At 39.6% G+C, this 24563-nt stretch overlaps 2 protein-coding genes and 1 pseudogene across 6 annotated transcripts in view; 1 reads left to right on the forward strand and 2 right to left on the reverse strand.

Moving 5' to 3' along the window:
* Slc25a46 (solute carrier family 25 member 46) overlaps positions 1-15496 on the reverse strand; it is a 33575-nt gene extending 18079 nt beyond the window's left edge. The window contains exons 1-6 of one of the 2 annotated variants that reach the window (XM_042263977.2): positions 15390-15496; positions 12005-12047; positions 10337-10394; positions 7015-7092; positions 4205-4305; positions 611-667 (exon numbers count right to left, since the gene is read on the reverse strand). In XM_042263977.2, the coding sequence (XP_042119911.1) occupies positions 611-667; positions 4205-4305; positions 7015-7092; positions 10337-10394; positions 12005-12047; positions 15390-15399 (347 nt within the window). In that variant the 5' untranslated portion in view covers positions 15400-15496. Of the gene's footprint in view, positions 1-610; positions 668-4204; positions 4306-7014; positions 7093-10336; positions 10395-12004; positions 12048-14462; positions 14746-15389 lie in introns of those variants that run through there. The other variant, XM_006977952.4, reaches the window with a different exon arrangement.
* The window catches only part of Sap130 (Sin3A associated protein 130), a 97392-nt gene continuing 87781 nt past the window's right edge, over positions 14953-24563 (forward strand). For all 4 annotated transcript variants that reach the window (XM_042263972.2, XM_042263974.2, XM_042263973.2 and 1 more), the window contains exon 1: positions 14953-15083. In XM_042263972.2, the coding sequence (XP_042119906.1) occupies positions 15015-15083 (69 nt within the window). In that variant the 5' untranslated portion in view covers positions 14953-15014. The remainder of the gene's footprint in view (positions 15084-24563) is intronic.
* Positions 21687-22702, reverse strand: LOC102914727 (large ribosomal subunit protein eL36 pseudogene; annotated as a pseudogene).

Raw genomic sequence — 24563 nt, forward strand, 5'->3', positions numbered from 1 at the left:
AACCCCAGACTGCACTCTAACTGATTATCCAATACCAAATCCCTAAAAACATATACATATAAGTAACATTATGTGGATTGAGAAGGCTGTATTTGTGTATTCAGAAATACACACATACACCAAACAACAACAATTAAAGAAAAAAGGCCATGAATTTGAATGGGAACAAGGTGAGGGTTACATGGGAAAAGCTGGAGAAAAAGGAAGGGGGAATGATATAATTACATTATAATCTCAAAAGAAAGAAGCATCTTCAACGAAAACAAAAACAAGGTTGATGGCTCCTGAGGAGACTGGCCTCCATGTTCACACAAGTGACCCAAACACACAAACATGCACACATACCCACCCCATCCCACCCCCAAAAATGAATGAAAGAAAAAGTAACATAAACAAAAGAAAAAAGTTAAACCATGATGTTTGCCTTTCAAATGCCTAAGAATCACTTTAAATGCTGTGTGTATTTCAGGCCCTAAGCCTCGTTACTTGTTCTGTGACAGTTTATTCCTATTGCCCTAGCTTCTTTTACTACATTATGCATAAGATTTGTTCTTCAGTTCTAAAAAAAGCTAATAGAACTTTCTGGTAACAACGTCATTGTAAAACTTACCATTTCAGGAGAAGGTGTTCACCTATTAGTTTAGGATTCCATTTGTGTGAAACCTCCCTAAAATGTAAAAATAAATGTAAATAAAACAAAAACTGTGTTATTTTAAGTATTTTCGAATTCGTTTTTTAAGCAGTAATAAATTTCTGTTTTTGTTTTAATCTGAAGAAAGGATTTTCCTTGTGGACATACTTCTGATTGTGTGCCTGCCGGCAGAGGGGGCTGCAGGGGAAAGCTGTGACAGACTGCATGATGGCCACCACTGTGTGACAGAGGAGAAGACCCAGGAGACACCTGCAGGCATGTCTGTGAGAAGTTTCAAGCCTGGGTGGATCCATGGGCTAGGATCCTGGACTGAATGACAAAGAGGAAGCTAGCTGAGCACCAGCATGCATACAAACCTCTGCTTACTGATAAAGCACAGGGGAGCGTTCTTTATCAGAAATGCTTAGGGTCAGGTGTGCTTCAGATAGATAGCCATTTCTCTCTGAGAAGTGGGGCCATTGCTTTGATAACTGATCATGTGGCCCGGGGCCTAAGGAACAGGCCTGTCTATTCCAACTTCCCCTCTTCATTTCTCTCCTCGTAGCCAACTTTCTACACTTTCGGTTGTTTGCTGACGGCTCTGAAACTTAAGTTTCAGAAACCAAACCACAAATATTATCATTGCAGGTACTGAATTTTTACCACACTACTAAACTGAATGTCCTGCACTTTGTTAACTTTTTATAGATCCCTGTGTTTGGGGGGAAGCCTCAAAAACAAAAGGTCTGGCCTATCTGTACTTCCAAACGCACCCTGTGACATAAGAGCAGTTAACAGATAGAAAGTCGGCCAAGCACTGAAACTCAGTTTTTAAAGTATGAGTCAAAAAATCTTTAGCAAAGCTGTATTGAAGGAGTTCTGAGAATACACAGTTCCTTGAAAGCAAATACATTGGAAACAGTTTGCTCTTAGCTTCTTGCCTTCTTTGTTTCCTTCCCTTACAAACACATCCCAGCACTGAGGTCATGTGCAATACTACTGGTTAGACCTTCAGCCGACTCCCGTTCTTAACAGTGCAAAATAGGGTGCCCTACGGGCTAACTTTAGATAAATAAACAAGAACTTTTCATAGGCTTTATCACTATCCATGAGTTCATGCACAAGAATATAGTACTGAAAACAGAAAGTCGACCATGCAAAGAGTAGCCGACAGATTACAACCTCTCCCTGCTGACTATCATATCTTTGTTGCAGATGTGCCTTGTTGCCAACTGCCGTAACTGTAGGGCATTTACAGTATGGGTCTCTCAGAGTTTTCTACAAGTCCAGGGATATCTTTCCTGCAAAAGTAATGGCTGAATTCGACCCACAGAGAAGAAACTCAGCCTACTTCCCTAAACGTATCTACCTTCTTTCTCCCAGTGTATCTGTAATTGAAGTTTACAACCTTTGGCTTCTAGAACTACGTCATGAAGCTTACCACCAGTTTTGTTTTGAGGGTATCACAAACTATACCCTGCAACTCCTGCTCTCACCACCCCACAATCCCACATAGGGCATAGATATGTAGACATGCAAGTTGTCCAGGGCTCTTTCCTTGTCAGATTTCATAACTTGTGGGCTACACCTCTCCATTAGCTGAATTTCACTGAGTCTCATATTCTGAATAATGTTTTATGCCACAATACTCAAAGCTATGTCTATGCTTAAATAATTTCTGTAGTCCTGATCCACAGTTCCAACCACTTTTTAGTCATGTCCCGCTGTGGTCATTTGAAAGAGAATGGCCTCCACAGGCTGAAATATTTGAGGGTCAGGAAGTGTGGACTTTTGGAAGGTGTGTCACTGGGTGTGGGTTTTGAGGTTTCAAAAGCACTTAACATTTCCAGTTAGCTTGATCTATCTCTCACGCTCTCTACTGTGTCCTCTCCCTCCCTCCCTCCCTCCCTCCCTCCCTCCCTCCCTCCCTCCCTCCCTCCCTCCCTCCCTCTGTCTCTGTCTCTCTTTCTCCCTCCCTCCCTCCCTCCCTCCCTCCCTCCCTCCCTCCCTCCCTCTCTCCCTCCCTCCCTCTCCCTCTCTCTCTCTCAGCTATAGCTACAGCACTGTGTCTGCCTGACTCCGGCAATGTTCTTGCCATGATGGTCATAGACTCCACTACCCTCTGGAGCTATGAGTCCCAAACTAAATGCTTTCTAAGTTGCCTTGGTCGTGTTGTCTCCTCACAGTAATATAAAAGTAACTAAAACAACTCGTACAGGTCTGACAAAAATTTCAAACTCCATTTATTGAAAGCTAAATTCCTGGGGCTGGAGAAATGGCCCAGAGGTTGAGAGCACTGGCTGCTCTTCCAGAGGTCCTGAGTTCAATTCTCAGCAAACACATGGTGGCTCACAACCATCTATCTATGAGACCTGGTGTCCTTTTCTGGCCTGAAAGCGTATGTGTGTGTGTGTGTGTGTGTGTGTGTGTGTGTGTGTGTGTGTGTGTGTACACACATATATACATATATACATATAGATGTATATGTGTGCATATTATGTATACATAAATATACATTACATATGTATATGTAATAAATAAATCCTAAAAAAAAAGAAGAAGAAAGTTAAATTCCTTATTTCCTTTCTAACTTCTTCTTACTGAACTCTCCACTTTGGTTAGCATTTCTATTTAAAAACAAAATCTCAGCTACTGCTGGCAACTCACTTCCTGATACTCCCACTTCAACCTAACAGCAGCTGCCATCGATCACACCTAGCATGTCTTCCTAACTCAGCACTTTCTGTTCTGCTGCAGAACTCAGAATGGCCCCAGTGTGGTGAAGACTAATCCATTAGCTCTCTACAGCCAGTCGGAAGCAATCCTTTCACACTACCTCTTAGGAATACCCTTGATCAAACACGTCAGGAAACAGATAAAACGTGTGGTCCCAGGCCCACAGAGAATAAGCCATTACAAAAAGACACCATCATGGAGGGAGGGAGAGGATCTGAGTTGGATATGACCGAGATACTTGTACACATACACAAAATTATCAAAGAATAAATAAAAACATGTATAAAAAGGCATGCCCATACTTTAGCATCTTGGCTTCTTGTCATTCCCAAGCACAGCTGCTTCTTTTTGTCACTGACTGTCTAATTCTGTGAGACCGGGTAGGCTGTCATGTTTTCTTGGAAGGAGCTCCTTTCCTACCCGGTCAATTCTTACTCGTAATTCAGACTCTATCTCAATTCTCAGTTATTTTTTTAAATATGTGCCAGTAACTCCATGTAGGTATCCCTGATATCTAAAAGTGGTTTGTTTAATGACAGCACAAATCACACAATGCATGAGAATCAAATGAGCTACTTAAAGAGGTTGTTCGCTTAATCTCCTGCTTGTCACTTAGCTGGCAGTTGCTGGCACTCAGCAGTAGGAATGCAAGGCACGCTTCAACAGGCACTGGGACGTGGAAGTCCCTGTCACACACTCACGCAGCAAGGTGTAACTAATGGAGGGGCTCCTCTGTCCTCCTCGGTGCCATTTCAGACAAGTCTTCAGATTCAAGATATTGGCTTCCATACTTGATAATAATATAACACTAATATGGGGGAAAGGCCACACATGTACCTGGGTAAAGGTGTGAATTCACTAATTATGCCTTCTGCTCCAAGTGTGACTCCCTGAACAATAAATGTACTTCCCATTCCTTTCCATAGGGCTCTTGGTCCCTAAAATCAAAACAAAAACAATAAAAATAGTTCTGTTAATGCCTAAATATAAAACATTATACTTAATTAAACTTGTCATTAAAAGTTTGCTGATATTTCCTAATAAGGTATTAACTAATACAAATCTTACAGAACTGTAACTAAATCTAACAGTGGTAGATTTCTACCACTTTGTTCTTGTTCCATTGAGGCACACTCTCACATAACCCAGGTTAGCCTCAAACCCTTTTTTGTTTGTTTGTTTTTTGTTTTTTGAGACAGGGTTTCTTCATGTAGTTCTGGTTCCTGTCCTGGATCTGGATCTCACTCTGTAGACCAGGCTGGCCTTGAATTCACAGAGATCCACCTGGCTGTGCCTCCCGAGTGATGGGATTAAAGGCGTGTGCCACCACCGCCCAGCTCAAATTCTTATATAGTACCTGAGGCTTGCCTTGAACTCTCAATCCTCCTCCTCCTCAACCTCCAAAGCCCCAGGATCATAGGCCTGTGCCACTACGGTAGCCTCAATTGTTAATGTCTCATGGCAGCCAAGTTTAGACCAAGAGGAATATTCCATTCAATTAAGTACTCCAAAATGACTCATTAAAAACCTCAGGTATCTCTATATTCAATTCCCTACTAGTCTATGACCTACAGGTATCTCAAATTCTATATTTCCACAACTTCACTCAATCATACCCATTAGCACCATTTCTTTTCCTTCTTTGTTGTGGTTCTTACTTCTCTTAATAACTGCTTCATAATACTTGTGTCCAAGTCATGTATTTCTCATTCTTCCTATCTAATCAACCAAAATTGTGTAAGTTATCTCAGCCTCTGATAAATCTGTTTTCTCCATCCTTACATATTACTTATATACATCTAACGCCACAAGAGTTTACTGTTTCTACAATAACAGCAGCAGTGTTACTACTATCATTTATCTATGTTATTAGTGAATGAGAAAATAAAATATCAATACTGTAAAATTAGAAGCAGCAATATAGTATGAGAAGGTATTTCTTTTTCTTCCTAGTCCCTTAGCAGGACTTTATCTTCCATTCTCCAGATACAGCTCAGCACGTAACAAAATATCTGTGTGCATGCAAAGATGTACAATTTTTTGGTTTGTTCATTTTTAACAGATGTATCTTGAACCATAAAAAACAACCCAGAGATCATTCCAAATCGGTACACACAGAGGTAGCATCATATTTATAAAGGCCACCTGGTGTTTTACCACATAAATGGATCATTGTTTTAGTGGTATCCTCTTGCTAGATATTATAATTTCTTGGCTCATTATTATGTGCAATACCACAATATGATATCCTTGATACACATTTTTACACATTTACATAAAGATTTATATAGAAAAGTTCTTAGAAGTCAAATACACAAATTTTAAATTTTGATGCAAATAATCCATTGGTTCACAATGAACTTGTTACTCTAAAACATCTTCAACGGTTCTCATAGTTTTTAGGATAAAGTGTATAAACCACAGAAGGCCCTTTATGATGCTGCTCACTTCTCTGGCTCTTTTGTCTTCTTCCTCTTACCCTCAACCTCTGCTACAAGGTACTAGTAACTGCATAAAACCTAGTTCCCCAAAGTGATAACCTCTCCTTTCCTTTTGCCTTTGAACACCAACACATGAAACCTTTACCCTCAGCATTAAGAAGCAGACTTCCTGACAAGTCAATATACAGATATGCAAGTCAGTGTCTCTTTCTCAACAGCTTTCTCACGCCATACCCTGTGATCAGTCCCAGTTGTGGTAGTCAATCTTCACTGTAAACAGATTAGAAATGTTTAACTCAGCCAGGCGGTAGTGGTGCACGCCTTTAATCCCAGCACTCGGGAAGCAGGCAGAGGCAGGAGGATCTCTGTGAGTTCAAGGCTAGCCTGCTTTACAGAGTAAGTTCCAGGATAGGCTCGAAAAGCTACACAGAGAAACCCTGTCTCGAAGAAGAAAAAAAAAAAAAAAAAAAAAGAAAGAAAAGAAAAAAAAAAGAAAAAGAAATGTTTAACTGAGGAGGAAGACCCACCCGTAAGATTGGCAGCATCATTTCATTACCATCAAGAGCTAAAGAATGGCCCAAAAGCTAAGTGTCAGCATTTATGCTTCTCTGCTTCCAGACTATGGACTGAACGTGGTCGGCTACCTTGAGCTCAGGCCTCCATGTCATCACTGTCATGACAGATGACACTGTTTTAAATTTTGATCAAAATAACCCCTCCTTCCTTAGATGTTTCTGTCAGGCATTTTGATACAGCAATGAGAAAATGGAGGAGTACATCAGTTTTGATGATGCATCTCTCATCTATAGAATAATTAGTACTTTATCATTCTCATACTATACTATAATCTTCTGCTGACATTTCTGTCTCTATGACTATACTGTAACTCTTGATTGTATGTATAGACATTACCTTACCTGCTGCTAAATTCTTAGAACTTAGCACAGTTCTTTGCAATTTCATTGAATTAAGTTCAAATTCTGGAAAACTCAAAGGAGAATTCTTTTTTTTTTCCCCCAAGACAGGTTTTCTCTGAGTAGCCCTGGATATCCTAGAACTTGCTCTGTAGATCAGGCTGGCCTTGAACTCAGAGATCCACCTGCTGGGATTAAAGGCGTGCGCCACCACCGCCCGGTTCAAAGGGAGAATTCTTACTTCAATGCTTCACAAGTTTAAATATACAGCTTTAGTAGAACAGATTCTCACCTGAGTTTTGTTGAAGCTGTACATAATGTTGATGACAGTAAATGGAGTAAGATGGTAATGCCGAGCATGATAATTAACCTGTAAAAATATATAATATCGTTTCTGTTTTGTCATGAAATAATAAGGCCATGAAAATCTAAAGTTCAGCATAAACAACAGTTAGGTTCTAAAGTCAAATAATAAGCACCTCAAATAAACCATTCACGTCATGCATATGGTGATATAAATGCAGTATGTAGTACCTAACAAACCTAGTGATGAAGACTATAGTCTCTTGCTGTTTGACAGGTGAGGTTTTTAAACCCTGGGATTAAATCTCATACTCCTTTTGGCCAAGCATTTTTTAAACTATAGCTTGCAATCAATGGACAAATCATAAATCAGCCAAACGTGTCAAAATGATAGAATCTGGATCATGATGTAGTATCATCACAATTTAAATATATACAAATCAATTTTACTGTTCTACAACTTCCAATGTTATTCAGGTAGTTTTTCTCTATGCATTCTTATTTTTCAGTGACATGTATAAACAGATTAATTTGTACTGATTCATATTGTCTGAATGTTATGTGGGAAAATTATTTTGCGAAGAATTGAAATTACATGATAGGACCTGCTACGATGCAGGCCACTAACTGTTGGGGGCTCCATTACCTTACCAGAGGCCTGAGAAGTTGAAAAGTTTCTTAGTTTTACTCAGGCACCATTTGCCTTTTTCATGTATTGTTAACATGCTGTGAGTATAAAAACAAGGGTGAACAAAACTGCTGATTCTTAACCATGAAATGAGGCAGTAGCATCAATTGTATTTTTCTATTACATTCTTCACCATAGATACTCACAGGAAGGAAAAACAATCTTAATTTAATAGTATCCTTGTGAAGAAGTACAAAGGATAGTTATATGAAACCCTGATCTATGAGTGCATACCACCTTTCTAAATAAAATGTTGTGTGTTACATTACGAAGACAGCTGTCATGAAGGAAAATTCTTACATGATGGGTTTGCAACCTACCTTAGGACTTTTCTTTTTATCACAGAGCATCATTTTTCTTTCCTTTTTTAAAATACCCTGTCAAACTATTACTTTCATACAAATTATCACTTTCACACTTGGGACATACATCTTTCTCTTACAGTACTGATACTAGAAGCTAGGGCCAATTATATGCTCAGCCATTCAACTATATTCTCAGACCAAATGTATACTTGTAAATTCACAAAGTGAGCTTGAGTTTTGTTGCTGCTGGTGGTGGTGGTGGTGATGGTGGTGGTAGTGGTGTTTTTGTTTTGTTGTTGTTTTTAAAAAAGAAGAATATCCTCAGAGTGTTTGTTTTCAACTTTCTCCAAGTACAAATCAGAAACACCTTAATAAGATTTAAAATGTTATTCTGGCCAAGGAACACATAGGAACTACACTTTAAAATCCTGGTGTAGGCAAGGGCTTTCTGAAAAGGACCCTAATAACTCAGAAACAGTAATAAGAATTGGCAAATGGGACAGCATGAATTAAAAATCTCCTGTTCAGCAAAGTAAACAAAAAGCCTCCAGAGCATGAGCCGTCTGACAGGGAACTAACTATCGAAAATATATACACAACTAAAAAGATTAAACGCGAAAACCTCCAGTAATCCAAGCAGTAAGTAGGCAAAGGAAATACTATTAATAGCCAAAAATATTCAAGAAAAAGATTCAATACCATTATATAGCCAAGAAATAGAAATCAAAACCATACTGAGATTCCATATCAACCCTATTAGAACTGCTATCACCAAGAAAACACAAAAACAAACTCAGGTGACTGTGAGGAAAAAGAACTCTCCTTCAGTGCAGCCACTGTGGAACTCTCCAGAGAGAAAACTAAACCACAGCTACTGACTGTTCACTTGTACACTGAGATAGAGCAGAGGGATTGTACGCAGCAGACACCTCAGAAGCCTTTTTCTTAAAACCAACCCATGGAATCAGTCTACACACACACACACACACACACACACACACACACACACACACACACACACAAATTATTATGTAGCCACGAAGAAAAATACATTGGAAGGAACTGGAGATCTGACTAAACAAAGTAAGCCAGACTCAGACAAACAACATACATTTTCTCATTTGTAGAATGTAGGATGTTCTGTAAATTAAAGAAATGGTAACAAAATAAAAGACATGAAAGCAGGAAGTGCACTTTTTGGAAATAACAAAGTGACCAGTAGAAGTTGGGAGGAAGGACAAGGGAAGGTAATGGGGACAAGAAAAATCAAAGGACATGAATATGTCTGAAAATGTCATAATTTTGTTTAATTATTTTCTGTAATTAATACATTTTTATAGAATATAAAAAAACTTAGGGGAACATATATCTCATTAAGACTATATACACTGGTTAAATATTTCTTGTGAGATAACTGGTTCTTTCAATGAAGATGAGTTTTGGTATGTTATAATTCAATATTTTAGAATCTGGACATATAACTCACTGAATCAACATCTTTCAAATAACCAATACAGGGTGATAGAAAATCATGTGTGATAGAAACTATAATGTACTTGGATGTATTACAAATCAATGGGAATTTTTGTTGTTTTCTTTTCAAGCCAGGGTTTCTCTGTGTAACCCTGGCTGACCTAGAATTTGCACTGTACAACAGGCTGGCCTCAAACCCAGAGATCCACCTGCCTTTTCCTCCCAAGTTCTGGGATTAAAGGTGTACCTGGCTCAATGGGAATTTTTTAATGTAATGGAGTTTTTTTTTTAAAAATTGGTTGCTTCAGATTTCACACTGTACATAAGACACCACCACTTAGTGAGTTCAGTGTAACTTCAGGAGGAACATTATCAGAAAAGAATAAAAACACTCCTATTTTCAAGGACATCATGTGTAGGAGGCTGATTATTCTTGTTTCTTTCAAAACAATACTCTGTGACAGATGACTGGAGGAGCAGATGTGAGCAGCTCATTCCTATTACAACACACATTTGAAAAAAAATGTAAATTTTTGTAAAGATTATTTGTTAATATCTGATGAATGCATTATTACTTTAATGAGTTAGATCAATACTACATCAGTTTTAATTTCTGAAATGGTGAATCCTGACATGACCTGAATAAGCAAAACATCTTCAAAGTCCTGATAACTTTTAAGATTTCTGAAGAGTTTTAAGACTAAAATGTTGGAGAACTGAAATATTATAGATTTTGGAACATTTCATATAGAATAGTGGGTATACGATTTCATGTCATTTCATCAGAATTCTGTGCTTCTAATTAGGATTAGGCTTGTCTCAGAAGTCCAAGAAATTACAATTACCTGACATTGGCGACGTAAAACAATGCAAGGATGGGCCAGTACATTCTCTGTAAAGAGACTATACATAAATAATTAATATGTGTGTATAGATAAAATATCTTTACACAAAATTTTATACATATAACATACATATACCTAAAGTTATTCTTATATTTTCACAATTAAGAGAATTTAATTCCTATACATCTACAAATGATACCAACAGTAAATTCAATATAAATAAAATCTAGATCACAAACTTATAAATATGTATTATCAATGGTACAAAGATGAAAATAGATATCTGTATGTTTGACATGAAAAAATGACACATCATTTAACTTTTCTTTCAGAAAATATCCTATGAACAAAATTCTCATATGAAAAGCCATTTGCAAAAAAAAAAAAAAAAAAAGAAAAGAAAAGAAAAGCCATTTGCTTTTCAAGATCCTCATTCCAGAAGTTTTTATTTTGATGTACTTAGTACTTAAGTTACAAGATTTTTAATGACCATGTTAGACACTATTTTATGTATCAAATATTTCTTTCGAATAGATTCCCCACAAAATACTTACAGCTGTGTTTAAGCTCTAACAGTGACATATGCATTCATATATATACACATATATATATAAACATTATATAAAATGGCATTAAACTTTAAGCATAAAGAATTAGCCGGGCGGTGGTGGCGCACGCCTTTAATCCCAGCACTCGGGAGGCAGAGCCAGGTGGATCTCTGTGAGTTCGAGGCCAGCCTGGGCTACCAAGTGAGTTCCAGGAAAGGCGCAAAGCTACACAGAGAAACCCTGTCTCGAAAAACCAAAAAAAAAAAAAAAAAAAAAAAAAAAAAGAATTAGGCTAAAAAAATTAGTAGAATGGAAAATACAGATTTTATCTATGCTGAAACGAATATCCCTCAATTTTTAATGTGCAAATAAGGTCATTTGATTGGTTATTTAAATTGATGAAGGCCATTCTGGTATGAAGGATAAGCAATGCATAATACCATAAATAAGACTGATGAATGTTCCTAGCTATAATGACCATTATAAGCAGTAACAAAACCAAAAAAGGAGGTTGACCACCAAATGGTAACTGAAAACAAAAATCCAGTTTCTATGCTGCAAAACTACATGGGTACCACAGCCATGTTCAGGAAGAAGGCTCATCATATCACTTTGAATAGGAAGATTACATTCTATTCTATTCTATTCTATTCTGATAGTCTCATGAAAGTTAAAACCATATTCATTACAAAATTACTTTGTTCATGCAATGGAATGACTGGTTCCGACCTCTACTAGAAAAAAATCAAGTTATGGATTTTTTTTTTTTGGGGGGGGGGGTCTTGTTTTGGTTTTGTTGTTGTGGTGGGTTTTTTTTTATTTTTTTGTTTTTGGTTTTGGTTTTGGTTTTTTTGAGACAGGGTTTCTCTGTGTAGCCCTGGCTGTCCTGGAACTCGCTCTGTAGAGCAGGCTAGCTTGGAGCTCAGATATCTGCCACTGCCTCCTGAGTGCTGGGATCAGAAGTATATTGCCACCACCACCCAGTAAGTTATGGATTCTAAATAATGAAATCCTAAAATAAGTATATTATCTGTTAATAAAACCCAAAGAAATGTTAATCATTTAGTATTATAATTAAAGAAAAAACTCTAAATAAAAAAATATTTAGAATGAACATTACCTTGCAAGTCCAATACCAAATCCAGCAAATCTATTCAACTGTTCTAAAATAAAAAGGATAAGATTACTTATAACCAACATTTCTATTTACTGTGACAACCAAGATTCAGAGGAATCATTTAAACCTCAAATTCTAATGTGGGATAGGGAGGCAATTCAAATAGGGAGTGACCCTGGGGGAGCCTGTGGCAAGTTCCACCGAATGGACGTCTTGTCGGAGCAACTGTCTTTCACTCCAAAGGACTATTACCACAAGGACTTGTAAGCTGGGACATTTCTAAGTTGTGACTGTTTTAAAAGAAAAAAAAATCTTCAAAAGTTTAAATATTATCAAAGTCAACTCTCTAAAAAAAGTGCTAAAAGCCTGTAAGGACTACATCAAATTAGTATACAGATGGAACTTAAGCATTGCCAATTTTAATTTCTGATGACAATCACTGTAAAATTTTCTATGGTTGGCCATGACTGATACACTAAGAAACCGACTGTTGCCGGGCGGTGGTGGCGCACGCTTTTAATCCCAGCACTCGGGAGGCAGAGCCAGGTGGATCTCTGTGAGTTCGAGGCCAGCCTGGACTACCAAGTGAGTCCCAGGAGAGGCGCAAAGCTACACAGAGAAACCCTGTCTCGAAAAAAAACCAAAAAAAAAAAAAGAAAAGAAAAGAAACCGACTGTTTGTGCTGTACAATTAGTCATCTACTACTACTGAGGGACAATTGCATGTAAAATACCTCAAAAGTGTTCATTTGAGAGTACTTAATGTTATCAGTATAGGCTAAGTACAGCTACTCCCTATGATCTTAAGTTGCAAATAGTTTTTGAATAGCTGTTTAATCCAGTCCATGTGGTAGGACCTAGGTACATATGTGCTCCTGTCTATAGTACTGCCGAAAAGCTAACAGCTGAAAACTCCTATGCACATGTCAAAACAGAAGTCTTTCTCCTGAATAAAGAATCCCAAATCCTAGGAGTGATCTAGCCAGGGGAGGAGACATTAAATGCTAGCATTCATAACAGGCCATTCTCTCTTCCCCCTGTCATTTCATATAAAGCAATGACCCTTTATGATGATAAGACAATAGGCCATGTAAGCATGCATGTTCCTGGGGAAAACTACCCACTTCACCTTGAAAGATGTACAAGCTAGAAAGCTTCTTTGGTCATACTGAAGTACCTTCTTTCATGTGGTTATTTACATTCTCAAATACTAAAGAAAAAAATGACGTGTATGAAAGGTTTTAGGAAGGCTTAATGCTGTTAATTATGTGAGGCTCTCCTTGTTGCAAAGTTTTGATCAGTCACTTGGTATAACAGCTTCAAAATCAATTCGTTGTGGTAGCAAGTTTCCCCTCATTGGAAATAGCAAGATGTAATTTAAGATTTAAAAACTTCCCTGCCTAAGACAGTAACTTTACAGCAGTGATACTTGTGGTTTGAAACACTTCATTTAGAGCTTCATTCAAAAAGGGTTTTGCAGCACTATTCTGGGACCAGTACAACACAATGAAAGAAAAGAGACAACAGCCCAGCGCTTAATTGTATGAAACCGGATGAGTGACTCATTCATCCTCCTTCACCTCCTCAGGTGCTTACTAATAATCAGGATCTTCCGGTTCAATCAAGCACTTCTGCACTCCAAGTAAAAACTAAGGAATGAGTATCACGATTATGTATAGCATGTTTAATACATAACGATACAATTTGTCATTCCCAGAGAATGGAGTCAGCTATTTGCGTATCAAAATAAAACAGATTTGAAATGAATGTTGTCCATGCAGTTGTTGCAATCGAAGTTCTCTGGCATAAAGAGTAACTGCTTACAAAGCCAAGTTATAGCAGTGTTGCTAAACTCTAAGTGGAGGTTTTAGGTCAGAAGACAAGCTGCGGGGGAGGTATGGATTTGCGATCTAAAACCATACTCCCCTGTGGAAAGGGTAAGTGAAGAAAAATAATTATCCTACTATGCATGTTTACAATATTATACTGTTATTCACTTTAATTAGCACTCGTAAAAATTACGTCATTCGACAAGTCTTAACGAGGGATCAGAAGAAAAATGGTTACATTTATGAGTGGAAGAGCCAGGCTCCAAATCCAAATCTGCCTGGGCCAAAAGGCGTCTTTTCCAAAACACAAAGATATGAGTCCATCAACCAAATCAAGAAAATCCACCTGCCAGAGTGAATCAGACAACAGTCTATTTCTTTCCTACTTCAGGCCACCGGGTGGTAACGTTCCTGGGCTCCTAAACACTCCTACCCATGCATCCTAGGCTGTGTTGATGTCACCTAGTGTGGTGATCCCAGCGCACGAATCACGTGCACCAGAGGCTCGCTTCAGGGCAGAGGACGCAAGGAGGGCAGAGGGTGTGGTTGCGTGTGCAAGGACCTAGGCGGGCCCTGCGCGCGCTTCCGGAGTCCGCCGGCCCACCCGCCCGGCGGGGCCCCCGCACCCCTCACCGCTGCTCGGGCCGGGCCGCGGGCCGTCACCGCCGCCGGGAAAGGGCTCCTCCGCGGGGCCCTCGAGCGTCGTGGGCGCGGAGGGCACGCCGTACGAAGGGCTCTTTTCGCCCCAGTGCAGATTGCGGCTGCCCGGGATGTCCGGGGGAGTCGTCACCCAGTGGCCCAGGTCGGTCCCGGAGCCGAAGGCGCGCGCGTGGAAGGGGCCGCCGAAAGCCGGGTCGTCCCGCACGCCTCCCCGGTAGCCCAGGCCATCGAAGCCTTCAGGGCGCCGCGGATGCATCTCGGACGGGCGGACGAGGGCGAGAGGGCCCGGCCCACCGAGCCCAGGCCTCCACCGCGTCCCCGCCGCAGTCGCCGCGCGTCGGGGGGAAAGAGTGACAACCGGAAGTCACGACTGGAACCCGGAAGTCCGGGGAGCACGTGACCCCGCCTCTACGCTCCGCTTCCCGACTTGGTTGCTAAGGAGACGCGGCAGCGGTCTTAGGCTGGAAGGAGAAGGATGCTGGGCCTGGTCCCAGAAGATGCGATGTGTGTCCCCTGCTTTCAGGGATGCTTCGCACGATGCGGCAGCCCCGGATGACCTCGGCCTGTTGCAACAAGCCGCCTCCCCTCACCCAGGTGCCTCACCCTTCCCATGGGAACCCCGCATGAGGGCAAGAGTATCATTAAGTCTCCCTTTGTCTTCCGCTGTATGGGCCACCAGGCATTAGCAAAGGTCAAGTCAAGAAAGAATACATACTGCCCTCTACGGCACAGGAATCAAGTGTTTAACTTTTCTAAGGCCACAAGGCAGCTGTAAACAGTTCTCTTTTTTTTCTGATGTATCTAAATAACTTAGGGAACTGAGATCAGAGCGTTGTCACTGAACACTACCCCACCCCACGCCGCCCCGCCACTAAGACTTCTGTTGATTCCCCCCACTACCTGTTTTCATTAGCCTCTTGGGGTCTTGAGGCTGGGTGGCTCTCAATAAATCTGATTGCGTTTTGCATGGCTTCTTCCTGAGCCTTCTTCCCAACTGAACGCTAGAATAATCTGAGGGCGTTCAGAAGAGAACCCTGACGTATCGCCCTCAAAAGCCATGAACCTTCGTTTAAAGGGATAATCAACTTTTGGGGCAACTTGGCATTTCTTGAATTAGGTTACCTTGTGACTTAGCAAAATGTGGTGAGTCTCTTGAGCTAGTATTCCTTGAGTGCTAATGTCAACTCACTATTGGACATGACAATAAAAGGATCTCTTTTCCTCAACTTGCCGAAGGGAAGAACTTGGCTCTCAGGCCCTAGAGATTTCTGTATGTTTGATAGTGTGTTTTAAGGAGTAGGAGAGTGAGTTTTAACACAGAAATGTAGCACATCACAATTTCACATCCTTGAAAGTAGAGAGAGAATGAATTATACCTCAGGAGCCAGCTGAGGGGAAACAAAGCATAAAAGTCATTACTCACAAATAACAGCTGTATCGCACTATAATCTTCCTTTTTTAAAAAAAACATTGGAAGAAAGTATGTGGATATTTTTATGAAGTAAATTGGAAAACTTTCTAATCCAACAGCAAACCTAAAAGCCATTTACGGAATTGGGAAATATTATAATTAATTTTACTGTAAATTTTAAATTTGGTAAATTAAAAACAGTTGTAGTTAACATTAAAAGATAAATGACAAACTGGGAAATGACGTTTTAGAATGGCTTAGACACTACAAAGAGCTTTTGCCAATGAATGACAGTGAATCAGTATAAAAATAAGCAAAGGACATGAAGAGGCTATTTTAAAATGAAACAGGTGAGTAATCACATAAATTATGTCTTCCAGCAATGAATCATTTTACATGAACAGTCACCTTTCATCAGTTAAAATGGCAGTCTTGGCCAGGCACTCAGGAGCCTGAACAGGAGGAATGCCAGGAGTTCCCAGCCAGCCTCGATTACAGGTCGAAACCCAATCTCAGACCAAAACAAAACAATAAACGTCAGTCTTTATACAAAAAAATGCACATTGTTGTTCCAGGGGAAAAGAAGTGATTATTTAAAAAAAAAAATAACAATTTTTGGGGCTGGAGACATGGCTCAGAGGTTAAGAGCACTGACTGACCTTCCAGAGGTCCTGAGTTCAATTCCCAGTAATCACATGGTGGCTCACAACCATCTGTAATGATATCTGGTGCCCTCTTCTGGCCTACAGTCACACATGCTGTATACATAATAAATAAATAAATCTTTAAAAAAAAAAAAAAAAAGGGCTAGAGAGATGGCTCAGTGGTTAGGAGCACTGCTTGCTCTTCCAAAGGTCCTGAGTTCAATTCCCAGCAACCACATGGTGGCTCACAACCATCTGCAATGAGATCTGGTGCCCTCTTCTGGCCTGCAGGCAAACATGCAGCCAGAACACTCTATACATAATAAATAAATAAATAAATAAATAAATATTTTTAAAAAAAAGAATTCATTTTAAAAAAATAACAATTTTTTTAAGGAGAGAAGTTTGGTATTTGTTGTCTTTTAAACTCTTAAATTTTAGGAAGTAAATATAACATCTGTGTCCTACACATGCTTAGAGCTTATATAATATGCATGTGCTTATGACATACTTGCCAACAAGAAAAACTACAGAGCTCTAAATAACAAATAATTATTAACTTACTAATCATTAATTATTAATCATTAATAACTTAAATAATCACTAACATACTAATCATTAAGTGAAATATCAGTACAGATCATTAATTAAAATATAGATCATTTGTCTTGGAATAGATACTGTTTGGGTTTTTGTGTGTGATTTTTTTTTTTGCATGTGTATGTGGTTGGCATGTTCATGTGTGTGGACATAAGTAGAGGTCCAAAGTGGATTAGGACATTAGCTGTCTTAATCAATTGATCTCCACTTTATTTATTGAAATATTACTAAACAGGAGCTTGCCAATTACAATAATCTAGCTAGCCATCTTGCCTGCCTCTACCTACTGAGTACTGAGATTGCAAGCAGCCGCCACACCTACCTGGCCTTTATTTGGTTGCTGGCAGTCTGAACTCCTGTCTTCACACTTACCCAGCAAGTGCTTTATCCAGGAGTCACTTGCAAACCCCCCATACTGTTTTAAATAATAGGGATACAATGTTAAATAAGCCAGACATACAATTAAGGGAGACAAACAGCAGATGTACACATGCCCACACACGGTGTCAATAATGGAGCAAACATAAGGTAATGTCAAATGATACTTTGAAAAAACTGAGTGGTAATGTAAGCCTTTATAGATTAGTTGTTCTGGAAGATAGCGCTCGCTCTCTCTCTCTGAAGAACTGGCCTTTGAAGTGGGGATGGAATGAGGCAGAGGAGGGAACCACATTTAATTCCCTGGGAGAAAAATTTCCAGGCCAAATAAGAATGAGGTTCAGGCAGCAAGCTAGGTAGCAAGCTGAGCAGGCTAAAAGTGATAAAAATGAGGGTCGGCTCTAAAAATAATCAGAAGATGTGTGATTGTATGTTGGCACTTTATTTCCTTATTTCTTTAAAGTATTGACGGATACAATAAAAAGTAAAAGATTAATTGGAAAATAAAACAAACGAGAGTTGAAGGGAGTAGAGCCATGTCTCTGGCTGGATTACACTGAGGTTTTCTTGAGAGTGGAGGAATGGTGTGGCCGTATTTTAGAAAGGTGGGCCTAGTGTTTGTATGGGGCAGGAGTGAGTGCTTCCTGAGTTTAGTAAGCCAGCCCAAGCTGCTGTGAATATATGCCAGTAACTTTATCTCCAGTTGTGAAGGCAATTTAAGAAAAGATTAGACTCAGGATGCTTAAAGATTATATTAAAATGGGTATTAACCGGCGTTAGAAACAAGCCTGAGCCGGGCGGTGGTGGTGCACACCTTTAATCCCAACACTCAGGAGGCAGAGCCGGGCAGATCTCTGTGAGTTTGAGGCCAGCCTATTCTACAGAGCGAGATCCAGGACAGGCTCCAAAGCTACACAGAGAAACCCTGTCTCAGAAAAAAAAAAAAAAAAAAAAAGTGAAGTGGGAGCTAGAGCCCAGGGCTACATAAATTCAGACCTTCAAAGAAGATATAACATCAATATGGTTTTTTTTTTGCTTTGTCTTTTTTTTTTAATTTTATTTTACAATACCATTCAGTTCTACATATCAGCCACAGCTTCCCCTATTCTCCCCCCTCCCACACCCTCCCCTTACCCCCAGCCTACCCCCCATTCCCACCTCCTCCAGGGCAAATCCTCCCCCAAGGACTGCAATCAACCTGGTAGACTCAGTCCAGGCAGGTCCAGTCCCTTCCTCCCAGACTGAGCCAAGTGTCCCTGCATAAGCTCCAGGTTTCAAACAGCCAACTCATGCAATGAGCACAGAACTTGGTCCCACTGCCTAGTTGCCTCCCAAACTGATCAAGCCAATCAACTGTCTCACCCATTCAGAGGGCCTGATCCAGTTGGGGGCCCCTCAGCCGTTGGTTCATAGTTCATGTGTTTCCATTCATTTGGCTATTTTTTTTTTCAATAATTGAGTAAAACCGAAATTTATTATAAGCCACAGTCGTCCTAGGACCTCCATACTATATATATAGCCTCTATGGTTCTATGGGCTGTGGTCTGATTGTTCTTTATTTTATATCTAGAATCCACTTATGAGTGAGTACATACCATGACTGTCTTTCTGGGTTTGGGTTACCTCACTCAGGATGATTTTTTCTAGTTCCATCCATTTGCCTGCAAATTTCATGCTTTCATTGTTTTTCTCTGCTGAGTAGTACTCCATTGTGTATATGTATCACATTTTTTCCATCCATTCTTCCGCTGATGGGCATCTAGGTTGTTTACAGGTTCTGGCTATTACAAATAGTGCTGCTATGAACATAGCTGAGCATGTATCTTTATGGTATGAATCAGCATTCCTTGGGTATATGCCCAAGAGTGGGATGGCTGGGTCTGGAGGTAGTTCAATTCCTAATTTTCTGAGAAACCACCATACTGATTTCCACAGTGGTTGTACAAGTTTACATTCCCACCAACAGTGGAGGAGTGTTCCCTTTGCTCCACATCCTCTCCAACATTGACTGTCATTGGTGTTTTTGATCGTAGGCATTCTGACAGGTGTAAGGTGGTATCTCAGAGTCGTTTTGATTTGCATTTCTCTGATGATTAAGGATGTTGAGCATTTCTTTAAATGTCTTTCAGCCATTTGTAGTTCTTGTTTTGTGAATTCTCTGTTTAGCTCTTTAGCCCATTTTTTAATTGGACTGTTCAGTATTTTGATGTCTAGTTTCTTGAGTTCTTTATATACTGTGGAGATCAATCCTCTGTCAGATGTGGGGTTGGTGAAGATCTTTTTCCATTCTGTTGGCTGTCTTTTTGTCTTATTGACTGTGTCTTTTGCCCTGCAAAAGCTTCTCAATTTCGAGAGGTCCCATTTATTAATTGTTGTGCTCAGGGTCTATGCTGTTGGTGTTTTATTTAGGAAATGGTCTCCGGTGCCAATGCGTTCAAGAGTGCTTCCTACTTTCTTTTCTATTAAGTTTAGTGTAACTGGATTTATGTTCAGGTCTTTGATCCACTTGGACTTGAGTTTTGTGCATGGTGACAGATATGGATCTATTTGTAATCTTTTACATATTGACATCCAGTTATGCCAGCACCGTTTGTTGAAGATACTTTCTTTTTTCCATTGTATAGTTTTGGCTCCTTTGTCAAGAACCAGGTGTTCATATGTACATGGATTAATGTCAGGGTCTTCAATTCGATTCCATTGGTCCGTATGTCAGTTTTTATACCAGTACCAAGCTGTTTTTATTACTATAGCTCTATAGTAGAGTTTGAGGTCAGGGATGGTGATGCTTCCAAAGGTTGCTTTATCTTATAGGATTCTTTTAGCTATCCTGGGTCTTTTGTTTTTCCATATGAAGTTGAGTATTTTTCTTTCCAAGTCTGTGAAGAATTGTGTTGGGATTTAACATCAATATGTTTTTATTTCATTAATTTCTGTTCTGATTTTTACTATCTCTTGGCTGTCTTCTTGGTGTTAGTTTGGTTTGTTATTGTGTCTCTAAATTCTTAAAGTCACATTATTAAGTATTTTTTGTGCTTTTTCTGATTTTGTAATGTGAACACTTAAGCCTATAAATTTTTCTCCTAGGACTGCTTTTAACATGTCCCAGAGGTTTTGTTGTGTTATGCTTTCATTTTCATTTAGTTCCAGGAATTTTTAAATCTCTTTCTTGATTTCTTGTTTGACCCAGTCAACATTTAATAATGAGTTATTTAATCTTCATGAGTTTGTGTACTCACTACAGTTTGGTTTGCTATTGATTTTAACTTTTATTCCAATATGGTCAGATGGGATACACAGAGTTATTTAAATTTTTCTGAAGTTATTTAAATTTTCTTTTAAGATTTGCGTGTCCCAGATTATATTTTTAGAGAAACTTCAATGGGTGACTGTGTAGATTGTATATTCTTTACCATTTGAATATTCTGTAGATATCTGTTAGTTCCATTTGATGCATGATGTTATTTATGTCTGATGTTTCTCTAAATTTTTGTACAGATGGCCTGTCTTTTGGAGCATGTGAGGTATTGGAATCACTCATTATTAATGTGTTAATGTTGTTATGCCCATGTCATGACCCTACCCCCTACCCCCAGAGACCACCAGGAGTCTTGAGTTCATGTGCAAAAGCAAAGAACCTTTATTGCAAGCTTGAGCTTGGGCTCCCCATGCCTTCCGACACAGCAGTTGGATCAAGGAGAGCCCTGAACTCAGTTATGGAAGAGTTTTTAAGGAGTAAAGGATGAGGGGGTAGGGGAACTCTGGATTCAGATGGGGGTTGAACTCCTGATTGGGCAGAAGTAGGACACAGAAGTCTTGTCAAACAGGGATTGGTACTGGTGTTGCTTCAAGGAAATTGGCAATCTATATACAAGTTATGTAAGCTATCCTTAATGTTCTGGAGCATCTAGTACTTGTTTGTCTCAATTCTGATTGGTCCCCCACAGGGTACAGTTTGTGGTTTTTCCTGGTTGTTATAAGAGTGAGGCCTAGTCCCAGTATTTTTAGTCTGCCTCCTGTTATGGCTGCACTAATGTTAAGTTAGGCCTCTTCAATGTTAATTTTTATTTTTTTTGGGGGGGGGGGGTTATTTCACTTAACATAATGATCTCCAGTTACATTCATTTCTGCAAATGATGTGATTATATTCTTTTTTCCCATTTTTATTTATTTATTTATTTTTATTTTTATTTTTGCGTGGTAGCAATGTTTATTGGGGGTGGGGGAATCAGTCTTTCTTGGCCGGGCCTTCCTCATGGCGGACAGCACCTTGCTCAGCTCCTCCTGCTTCCTCTTGGAGCGGATATGCATGCCCACCCTCTTCTTGATGAACATGAGCGCGCGCTTGTCCTTGGACACCTTGAGCAGCTCCATGGCGCGCCGCTCCTAGGGCGCGAAGCCGCACACCTCCCGGATCATGTCCCGCACGAACTTGGTGTGCTTGGTGAGGTGTCCACGGCGCCAGCTGTGTCTCGGCTTCCTGATGTTCTTCTTCACCTTGTAGCCCTTGTTGAGGCCCACGGCCATGGGGTAGCGCAGGGCCATGGCTGCTGCTCTCTGATGATGGCCGCGACAGGAAGGCATTTATTTATTTTTCTATTATCAGCTTGATACAGTATAAATTCTTATCCTAATAGTGACATGTTTGATTGAGGCTTGACCAGTAATTGAGTAAAACCAAAACTTATTCTAAGCCACAGTCATCCTAGGGTCCCCCCTGCTAAATAGCCTCCCTGGTTCTGTGGGTTGCAGTCTGATTGTTCTTTGCTTTATATCTAGAATCCACCTATGAGTGAGTACATACCATGTTTGTCCTTCTGGGTTTGGGTTACCTCACTCAGGATGATATTTTCTAGTTCCATCCATTTGCCTGCAAATTTCATGATGTCATTGTTTTTCTCTGCTGAGTAGTACTCCATTGTGTATATGTACCACATTTTCTTAATCCATTCTTCAGTTGATGGGCATCTAGGTTGTTTACAGGTTCTGCTATTACAAATAGTGCTGCTATGAACATGGTTGAGCATGTATCTTTGTGTTATGATTGAGCATTCCTTGGGTATATACCCAAGAGTGGTATGGCTGGGTCTTGAGGTAGTTTGATTCCTAATTTTCTGAGAAACCACCATACTGATTTCCACAGTGGTTGTACAAGCTTGCATTCTCACCAACAGTGAAGGAGTGTTCCCTTTGCTCCACATCCTCTCCAACATAGACTGTCATTAGTGTTTTTGATCCTTGCCATTCTGACAGGTGTAAGGTGATATCTCAGAGTTGTTTTGATTTGCATTTCTCTGATGATTAAGGATGTTGAGCATTTCTTTAAATGTCTTTCAGCCATTTGTAGTTCTTGTTTTGTGAATTCCCTGTTTAACTCTTTAGCCCATTTTTTAATTGGATTGTTCAGTATTTTGATGTCTAGTTTCTTGAGTTCTTTATATATTCTGATATATTCTGGATATCAGCCCTTTGTCAAATGTGGGGTTGGTGTCTTTTCCGATTCTGTAGGCTGTCATTTTGTCTTTTTCTTTTTTTCTTTTTTTTTTTTGGTTTTTCAAGACAGAGTTTTCTGTGTAGTTTTGCGCCTTTCCTGGAACTCGCTTTGTAGACCAGGCTGGCCTCGAACTCACAGAGATCCGCCTGCCTCTGCCTCCCAAGTGCTGGGATTAAAGGTGTGTGCCACCACCACCCAACTTGTTTTTAATTTTAGTAGTGTACATTTATGAAATTGGATCCACCAGAGTGTGTATATATATATATATTACAATCATATATAATACAATTATATATAATATAATCATATGTATAATACAATACAAATATACATATATAAAATACAATCATATATATGATTGTATTGTCTTCTTGGGTTATTGTTTCCCTATTTAGAATAAAGTATTCACTTTATCTCTTCTGATCAGTTTCATTTTGAAATCAATTTTGTCAGGATTAAGATGGCAAGCCTGCTCACTTCCCCATCCCATCTGCTTGGAGTACTTTTTACCATCCTTCCACCTTTAGGTGGTGCCAGTCCTTACAGATAAAACAACACAAGGATGGATTTTGTTTCTCAATCCATTCAACTAACCAGTGTCTTTTGATTGGGGGTTGAAACTATTAATAGTAAACTTGTTGAAAAGTGTTTGTCTATTATAGTTATTTTACTTTTTAATGTTTTTGTTGTTGTTTGTTTGTTTTGCCTTTTTGTTTTGTTTTGAGACAGGGTTTCTCTGTGTAGCCCTGGCTGTCCTAGAACTCTATATAGATCAGGCTGGCCTCAAACTCATAAAGGTCCACCTGTGTCTGCTTCCCAAGTCCTGGGATTAAAGGCTTGTGACACCAGGACCAGCAATATTTGTTAAATACATATTTGTTATTTTTTTAATTGTGGGTATGTGTATGTGTGTGGATATGTGTTCGTGAGTGCAGGTTCCTTAGAATGAGCATTACCGGTAGTTTTGACCTGGGTACAGGAAACAGCACTATGTCCTCTGTACCTGATACTCAGAACTCAATCTTAACCTCAGAGCCATCTTTTCAGCCTTTACTGTCCCGTTAAAACTTCCAGTCATATCCCACATAGGGGCACACAACTGTGATGTGGAAACTGAAGCAAGAGGGTTACTGTGAATTACAGGCTAGCTTGTGCAGCCAAAGGAGACCCTCTCTCAAAAGAATAGTGTCTCAAACAATGACAAGAACAATAGCAAAAGCCCAACTTTCAGCTACATGTGATGGCTCACTCCTGGGCTCCCAGGTGGTTGAGGCAGCCTGAAAGTTGGAGGTCTGCCTGGGCTACAGAGTGACTCTGTCTCAAAAGCAAACAAACAAGGAATTGAGAGAGAGCAAGGGGAAGGTACCTGGGAGGGGTTAGTGGGGGGAAAGCAAGGGAGAGAAAAGATGTAAGTATATTATATTGATGTAATTAGATGGAAATTATAGTTATAATTTCAAAAAGATTAAAAATTATTTAGAAAATAGGAGATCTGGAGAGGTGGCTCAGCTTCCCTTCCTGGAGATATGAATTCAAGTTCTAGTACCCAC

This window comes from Peromyscus maniculatus, chromosome 19 (assembly GCF_049852395.1).
Source record: "Peromyscus maniculatus bairdii isolate BWxNUB_F1_BW_parent chromosome 19, HU_Pman_BW_mat_3.1, whole genome shotgun sequence".
Lineage (NCBI taxonomy): Eukaryota > Metazoa > Chordata > Mammalia > Rodentia > Cricetidae > Peromyscus > Peromyscus maniculatus.